This window comes from Notothenia rossii, assembly GCF_949606895.1.
Source record: "Notothenia rossii genome assembly, chromosome: 5".
In the NCBI taxonomy this organism is placed as follows: Eukaryota; Metazoa; Chordata; class Actinopteri; order Perciformes; family Nototheniidae; genus Notothenia; species Notothenia rossii.
The window spans coordinates 4,702,271-4,711,356 of NC_136903.1; the positions used below are offsets into that span (position 1 = coordinate 4,702,271).

Sequence of the window (9,086 nt, forward strand, 5' to 3'; positions counted from 1 at the left end):
ATGTCTAACGTAGTTTGGTATTAGTGGGGACTCATGATTATTTTAAATATTGATTGACTGTTTTCCTAAGGCCAATGGCCATTCACCTGCTCCTCGGACGGTCCCATTTGCTGAGTTGGGAAGTTATTCTTCGTGTGTTGATGAACTTTAAGTCATAGTGTTGTCGGCCTATTTCATTGCTATTGAGTGTTTACTACGGTGGCCCGGAAGTTCAAAACACATCTACGTTTACATTTTTTACAAACTGTTTTAGTGTTTAGTACTTTTTGCGGTTTTTCAAATGTTAACAATATTCTTTCGAATGTTTTTCTTTTATGTTTTGTCAAAAAATATTGTTTGAACCTTCAGGGCAGAATAGCAGTATTTTGCATGACAACGAAGAGCATAACAAAAAATGTGATCAGATGAATCATGAAATTAAGTATGTACCTACATAGATGACAAATGTACGAACTTTTAAGGGGCCATATTCAGCTGTTCGGGTTTCCCCTCTCCTGTAGTGTGTTCTCCAGGTTTTAGTGCATGTGAATGGTCTGCAAAGACTGACATTCCTGTGTTCCCACCTGCCTGAAATGCCTCTACTGGACTCCTTTGTTTACTTCCTGAACATAGTGACATCACTACATAACATTTGCGCTTCTATTGGCTAGCGCTCCAACACATTTTCCGTCATAGGCTAAGGGGCGGGACATCTCTAAGGTGTATCTCAATCACAACAGAGCTGGCCAGCCAACCAATCAGAGCAGACTGTGCTCTGGTTTCAGACAGAGGGCGAAAAGAGGTGCACTTTTTGAACATAGAGTACCTTTATAACTTGATATAATAAGCTTGTCATTAGTTTGCAGGTTTGTGGCTCTGACACTTCTGACAGTAGGACTTATAACCATACTTGCCAACCTTTAGACCTCAGAAATCGGGAGCATCTCAAAATGCAAAATGGGGGGGGGGGGGGCGGTGCTAGTGGATCGACGGAGCTGTTAGATTAACATTAACATGCTTATTGTAGTTGTAAGTGCACTGCCTTGCGACCTGTAGCTCCGTCCTTGATGGAGCATATGTGGGCTGGAAAGGAGTGAGCAGAGAGTAGAGTAGTTGTTGATTCTTGTTCTGTTTTCTGTGAATATCTGCCTCAACCTCTCAGAATTTCTCAGCAAAGAGACGCGTTACCATGGAAACCAAACAATGGTGCAGCTGTACTAAAGTCCGAGTGGAAACAGTCGTCTGTAAATCTGATTTTGTCAGAAATCGGGAGAAATGCGGGAGAAATATGACCCCGGGAGGAAACCGGGAGAGGGCAATGAAATCGGGAGTCTCCCGCGAAAATCGGGAGGGTTGACAAGTATGCTTATAACTCTTAGTAACTCTTAGACTTCCTGTCAGCTCTCACTGATCCTGAGAAAAACTATTCTCGTGATTTCCTTTACTTTCTGTAAAAGTGGGCTAATAGAACCAGGAGGAGAAAAAGTAGGCCAAAATATAATGTTAATAAATTTAAAAAAGGATAATGTAAGAGCAGTATATCCTCAGCCTACATTCCTCAGTATCTTTAGTTCATCTGAAGCCTGAAAACAGACACGTTTATCTGTCAGGTTTCACACGGAGGTGACACCTGTCTGAGGATAAATATCACCTGCTCACACACACCTGCATGAGTGTGTGTGTGTGTGTGTGTGTGTGTGTGTGTGTGTGTGTGTGTGTGTGTGTGTGTGTGTGTGTGTGTGTGTGTGTGTGTGTCTACAGCCAAACAAATGATTATAACTTTGTTTGTGTCTGTGTGTAGGTCAGGACTTGACAGAGAGAGAGGACATCTTTTATTATGCTCATTTTCAGATTCATATTTGTATTTTGTTTCCAAGTTCTAGTGAAAACTCTTCTTCAGTTCAGTATTTGTCAAAAACACAACAAGTAACTTTCTTTCTTTTTTGGTTTTTATTCAATTTTCGTCAACTTTGTTTAAACTATACAAGCAGTGTGTAAAGAGTTGGACGTATATAACACAACAGACAGCTGAGATTTTAATTTCCCTCGTTTGTTAAATGACTGCAGACTAATGTTTAATGATCAGATTTTGTTGATGCTCCAATTAACTGACATTAAATGTTGTACCAATATAATGTAATTAAAGCATGAATCCTGAATCTACCCCTTTAAAACATACCAGACAAAACCATCATTTTTCTACCAGTTTAAAATGATAATAAGTTAACTAAATCACCCTTAAAAAAGTTAATGACTTCCACTAGTTATGTGTGCTTGTATAGCTTTTTGGAAAACACAATTTTGACACAATACATACATGTTGTGTCAACCAGACATTTAAAGAACTGGCAGGGGTTTATTTCTGAGTAAATAGTTTTCTGATCACTTCAAGTAATGACGGCATGTAGTGCAATCCGTAGAATAAACTAGAGTACATTAGAACATACTCATCAGTATTTTATGTGATTAGATTCTGAAAAGATAACAGTTTGTACAATGTGCTTCTCCTGTTGAATACATTTATTGCATTTAGAGAGAGTGACTCTTTCTGTAGAAAATCAAATGGTTGTTCTACTCGGTGTGATTCACAGGAGAGATGATCAGAGGGGCAGAGTTTTTACCACCATCATTATTAGAAGGACCAAAGAATGGGTAGAGTTTCTCTTTGAAGCAGCAGCCAGTGAAGGAGTAGATCAGAGCTGCAGCATCAACATCATAAAAGGAGACCAGACCCTCCTCATAATCCACAAACACCCCCACCTTCTCAGGCTGAGACTTCAGAGAGAGACTGACTGCAGGACCAGCAAAAGCTTTGTACTCATTTTCATTCCTCAACACTATCGTCCAGTAACCATTCTGAGGAGACAGTGAGATCTTTCCCTTCCTGTTGATCGACTCTCTGTCCACTCCTAAACCCCACTGAGTCTTCCCTTTAACCTGAACCTCGTAATAAAATCTTCCTGAAGAGAAACTCTGCTTTGCTAAGACATTGACACAATAGTCAAATCTCTCTGGATTGTCTGGAAGATTCTTCTTCACATCACCATGTTTAACTTGTTTTCCATCATCAGACAGGATGAGGTTGGGATGTGCTGTATCAGGATCAAGAGTCACCTCCACCTCAGACTGCTGGACCCTCTTCAGCTCCACCTCAAGCAGCTTCTTCATCTGTTTCCTGAGCGTCTCCTCCAGCTGAGTCACAGCTCTCACCACAGTCCCCTCATATGAAGGTGGACGGACCCTGACTTCTGTCCAGTTCTTGGTGGGTGGAGCAGCGTTCAGGGACGTGAAGCTTTGGAGGAGGTGGAGCTGGTCTTCAGAGCGTGAGAGCTGCTCCACCTCAGAGCTTCTCTTCTTCAGCTCAGAGACTTCCTGTTCCAGCTCTTTGATGAAGCCTTCAGCCTGTTCCTCTGTCTCTCTCTGCTTCTCTTTGATGGTGTCGATGAGCTCGGCCTGGCTTCTCTCAACAGACTCCTTCAGAGCGGTGAAGACCTGAACACCATCTGCTATCTCTCTGTCTGCTCCTTCCTTACTGAGCTCCACTGAGCGGTTCATCTCCTGGATCTTCAGTCGTCTCTTCTGGATCATCTGCTGGATTTCAGCCTCTGTCTTCCCCAGCTCAGCCTTCTTTCCTTCATATCCTTCTTTCAGAGGAACTACATCATGTGTCTTGTGGTCTAAAAGAGTGCAGAGCATGCAGACACACACCTGGTCGGTCTGACAGAACAGCTCCAGCAGTTTATCGTGCTTCACACACATCCTGCCTTCCAGGTTCTCCTCAGGGTCGATCAGCTGATGTTTCTTCAGGCCTGCTCTTGTCAGGTGAGGCTCCAGGTGAGTCTCACAGTAGGACTCCAGACACACCAGGCAGGACTTCAGGGCCTTCAGTCTGGTTCCAGTGCAGGCGTCACAGGGAACTTCTCGTGGTTTGACAACTTGTTGCTCTGAGCTGCTGATCCTGGCTTTCTTTTGAGCTGACTGTCTGAACTGAGCAGCCATCTCAGAGATGAAAGTGTTGACCTGCAGCTCAGGCTTTATGTTGAAAACCTTTTTACAGTTGGGACACTGACTCGGGACATTTCTATCCCAGTGTTCAGAGATGCAGGCTTTACAGAAGTTGTGTCCACATGGTGTGCTGACTGGATCAGTGAACACATCCAGACAGATGGAGCACAGAAACTGATCTTCAGTGAACAGACAGCTGGCAGCAGACATGTCTACACTCAAAACTGTCTCGAAAAATCTAAACTGTGTCATCTCTCGATACATTACATTCATTAGCTGAGTTAAGGAGAGCTCATTCCAAAAGTTCCCGCAGCCAATTCCCGTTATAGCATCACACAGGACTTAGTATCCCTAGTGTACATTTAGATTAAGGGTTTTACTTTTTAACTAGGCAACATAAATACATAAATAAATAATGATCCCTTCTAATATATTAAGCATTATAATGATTACACCCCAAGCCCTCTTATTCTTCTTAATATCATCCTCAGAAACTGTTAAATCCAACAAGACTTTTTATGTCAAGAAATGTTAAATAACATTGTTGCATTAGGTTAGTTGAAAGCAATAATATTAGGTTTAACCTAATATTTTGTTATCTGAACTTTAAACAGTTATCTGAAATTTGTTGAAATAACACATTTCATTAAAGTCAAGGTGTTTTCAGTCTATAGTTGAGGTTTTGATTTCTTACTCTTTTTAAAAAACTGTAAATGTTATTAGCTGTTCTGCTTTACAGCTCTAACTAGAGAAACAGCAAGGTTGAAACATGAGGGTTCAGTGCATTGCTATACTTACATTGAGTAAGTAGAAATTGTAAAAGATCAATCATTTCAGTTGTGTACTCACCAGTGTTTGGTAGAGACTCTGCTGTGTTGTTGAGAGACAGAGGACTTGTCTCCACCCCAGCTGTTCTGTCGCTCAGACAAACTTTCACTTTCCATTCTGGGAAGTTGATGCTCTCCTATTTCACTGTAGCTCCACTTCTCACTGGCCCATCGCAAAGAGGGAGTGGAGGAGGGTAATTCACTGACTTAAAAAATATTCAAAGGGCCTATTCTGCTCATTTTCAGGTTCATATTAGTGTTTAGTGACTCTGGGACATGTCTCCATGCTTTAATGTTCCAAAAACGGGATTTTAGCCTTTGCAAAACATTTACATGCACAAAACTCACAGGAAATGGGCAACCACACACAAAAGCTGTATTTATCTTATGATGATAAATGAATCAACATCAATTGTATATTCCAATTTTCTTTTGGGTTTGCAAACATGTGTAAAGTAGCTGAAGCTGTCGTAGTAGCAACGAGTCATTGGGGAGTAAGAGAATAAAGTGGCATAAAAAGAAAATACTCCAGTAAAGTACATCAATATTTTATTTGAGTGAATCTACTTTCCACCAATGTGCTTCCTGCTGTGGATGACTGTCATTTTAAAATATGTCTTTAGGTTTCAGCTCAAAGTTCATAAAAGTTGATGATTTTCCACCTCCTCCTCGTCACAGAAACAACAACCCTCCTCATATAATACATCTTTATATCATTTACTCATATATAATTTCACGTTGCTCAGTAATACTGTATAATATCACAATGTGTTTCTTTCTTTACATACATATGGTGCTGTGTCTAAAAACGTCTCGTTGTCCACTCTGTCCATCTTTGGTCTTTAAAACCAGAGTTTTTTTGCAGAACAAAAAGAAAAATCCATCCTGCAGTTATAGTAATAATCCGTTTTCAGTCGATTGTTTTTCCACCGGTGGGCAACACAGGAAGTGGTAATGTCCCTGTTTTCTGGATCATTGGCTCTTCAGCAGCGTTGCCGGATGCTCGGTGATGATGGACGATGGGAAACAGTCTTTATTTGGGAGGGTCTGTCCTCGCGGTGTCAGGAGACCTACGGGACAGAAAGAAAACCCATTACATTTCAGAGTAATTTAAAAAATGTCCGTCAAACTCTAATGGAAACATCGCTTCCTGTCTGTGGCTCTCAGCCGCAAGCCCATTGGTTCCTACTGGGGTTGGTTTCGACATACATCTTTAAAAACCCAAGCTTATAGTTTCTTTCTTAAAAAGACTCAGTAGTTTCCTGAAAACAGAAGCACAGCACCTCTCAGTACATCAACCTGAATTATTCATCCCCCCCCCCGCTGTTCGACGGCAGCTTGAATCCTAAAAGAGCTGGAGGAGTCAGACGAGGACGATCAGGATTACAGCGCGAATTCATACATCACTCTGCAGACAGCATCAACATGCAGCGCCCGCCTAAACGCTCACAGCTGATTAAACATGGAGGTGAAGCTGCGCGATGCGTTCCTGCAGTCAGAGCACACGCTAAACATCTTGGAAGGGAAAGGCAGAACTCTGAAAACAACCTGGGAACCGAGACGTGGTTACAGACTTCTAGACTATAGTTCAGCAGGAAGAAACAGGAAGGATGATTTAGCCTCAGTCAGGTTATATGCAGTGTTTTTTTAAAGTCTCGAAAACATCATAAATAATCAGCTTATTCTGGACAACTTTTTGGATTAGACATGTTTACATGCTTTAATGTTCGAAAAGGTCATTGGTCAAATAGGTAATTGGTTAGCTGGCCGTTTCTGTTGTGATTGGGCAACCGCTTATGTCCCGCCCCTTAGCCTATCATATACAGTACAATGCGTTGGAGTGCTAGCCAATAGAAGCGTGAATGTTACATAATGATGTCACTATGCTCTGGAAGTAAACAAAGTAGTCCAATGGAGGCGTTTCAGACAGTGAGGGGGAACACAGGGATTTTAGCCTTTGAAGACCATTTACATGCACAGAAACCTATAGGAAAGAGAAAACCCATAAAAAGCGGAATGGGGTCTCTTTAAATACTACTTATTGTTTCTAGACCAGCAACAGTTATGTTTAAAACCCTGAAGTCACTATAAAACGGATTTAATATTTAAGTTCTAAAAGTAATTTTGCCGTATATTTTCTGTAAAAGCTTAGTATTTTATACGATGCTTATGGATGAATATGACTGTTGCACTAATGTGTATTTTGATTTAAACTGCATTACAAGCCAAATGATGTGCTAACTGGAACCCCTTTATAATGTGTTGGCTAGTTTCTATTCTGCAGCAAAACATCAAATTGTAAAAGTGTTGTCCTGAGACAACTTTCCATTAGTTTCTCTTAAAAACAACCCTTTTTTCAACTTGAGGACGATGCATTTTCAAACTTCACATACAGTGACAAAGGCTGTCGGATTAATGTAGAAGTATAAAGTTGCATAAAATAAAAATACTTAAAGTTAAGGTAAAGTTGTACTTCAATTCAGTACCTGGGAGTATGACCGACGGAGGACGTCCTTGGTTTGAAGTAGAAAACAAAATAAAAACCTTTTTGTTTACAGGTTTCAGTCAAGCTGAGCAGAAACAAGGTGAAAAGAAGCAGCAGCAGTCTTTCAAAAAAACATGTACAGGATGTTCACTCTTTGGATTTGCATCTCGCCATGTTCACATTCAAAGTAAATAGTTGTCCTTCCCTCCAAGGAGAATTGGATTTCTGATTGAGCAGACTGTGATTTGTTCCTCTATGTTTTTCCCTCCCGGTGTGACTGAAAATACATTTGAAGTACCTCTGCAGGCTTCAACACACACTCCAACATACAGAAAAATGCAGACAGGTAAAGTCACATACTTTGTTCAAGGACAGTTATGTTTGAGCAGAAAGAAACTCCAGGCGAACGGATGGCAGCGAGACACAAATGAGTTCTGCTCTCTGCTGCGATGCCTGATTACATCTCGCTCTGCAGACTGTAATGATAATGTACGAGGGTTAGAAATGATATGTTCAATGCTCATGGCTGAAGAGAGATGAAGAGAAGTCTGCAGGTTTAACCTCTTTAACAGACCTGAAAGCACCTGACACTTTAATTATTTAAAAATTGTCCAAGGTAGACATTTTAGTTACCCATGCTGGTGGTGCAACTGATTGAAGGGACTTCCTTCCAATCATGGATGTATAACAAAAACAGCGGTGGAGGCGGGATCCCGTTTATTCCTATGAAAGTTGATCTGTGGCGATTGAAGCCCAAAACCTGTATCTGGGCCTTTTGCTTAAGCTCTGCCTACGATTTCCCGCTCTCGGCTAGGTCAAATGAATGGAGAGGGAAAAAACACTGGATTCGGCTTTTGGCGCATTTTACAACTTTTAAACCCTAAGGATTTCACTAAGGGTAATAAAAGTGTTCGTCGGGGGAAGTTCGTTTTGTTTTTAGTTCGTTTATAGCACAACATTAGCCGCCTTTAGCTTAGCGGTGGTGACCTGAAGTCATGTGACCGTGCTGTCGTTCCTTTATAGCCCAACATTAGCTGCCTTTAGCTTAGCGGTGGTGACCTGAAGTCATGTGACCTTGCTGTAGTTCCTTTATAGCCCAACATTAGCCGCCTTTAGCTTAGCGGTGGTGACCTGAAGTCATGTGACCGTGCTGTAGTTCCTTTATAGCCCAACATTAGCTGCCTTTAGCTTAGCGGTGGTGACGTGAAGTCATGTGACCGTGCTGTAGTTCCTTTGTAGCCCAACATTAGCCGCCATTAGCTTAGCGGTGGTGACCTGAAGTCATGTGACCGTGCTGTAGTTCCTTTATAGCCCAACATTAGCTGCCTTTAGCTTAGCGGTGGTGACGTGAAGTCATGTGACCGTGCTGTAGTTCCTTTGTAGCCCAATGTTAGCCGCCATTAGCTTAGCGGTGGTGACCTGAAGTCATGTGTCCGTGCTGTCGTTCCTTTATAGCCCAACATTAGCCACCTTTAGCTTAGTGGAGGTGACGTGAAGTCATGTGACCGTGCTGTAGTTCCATAGCCTAACGTTAGCCTTTTACTTCAGTCATAAAGTGGTGTTAATATGTGGAGATTAACCTGTTGAACAAAACCTGTAAGTATCATAAAGGTGTGTTTGCCACATAACTCATTTTCTCACATTTTCAAAAATCCATTGGGAAAACACACAACCAGTCGCTGACGTTAATAAAATAAAGTTTCCGTCTGCAGCTCGTTTAAAGGAGATAAATATTAAGAAGAAACACAATTAGAGAGGACAGAAACAAGTTTAATCTTGTTGGTTACACA

The 9,086-nt window shown here is 41.4% G+C and overlaps 2 protein-coding genes across 2 annotated transcripts in view; both read right to left on the reverse strand.

Annotated features, from left to right (window-relative positions):
- Positions 1–2,550: 2,550 nt before the first annotated feature.
- Positions 2,551–9,086, reverse strand: part of LOC307038436 (E3 ubiquitin-protein ligase TRIM21-like) — a gene marked incomplete at its 3' end in the record, with an annotated part of 73,683 nt that continues 67,147 nt past the window's right edge. Inside the window, exon 3 of the mRNA XM_079679827.1 lies at positions 2,551–3,123. Within this exon, the coding sequence (XP_079535953.1) occupies positions 2,551–3,123 (573 nt within the window). The remainder of the gene's footprint in view (positions 3,124–9,086) is intronic.
- LOC307038467 (chemokine-like protein TAFA-5) overlaps positions 5,122–9,086 on the reverse strand; it is a 38,388-nt gene continuing 34,423 nt past the window's right edge. Inside the window, exon 4 of the mRNA XM_079679868.1 lies at positions 5,122–5,881. Coding sequence (XP_079535994.1) covers positions 5,873–5,881 — 9 coding nt within the window. The 3' untranslated portion in view covers positions 5,122–5,872. The remainder of the gene's footprint in view (positions 5,882–9,086) is intronic.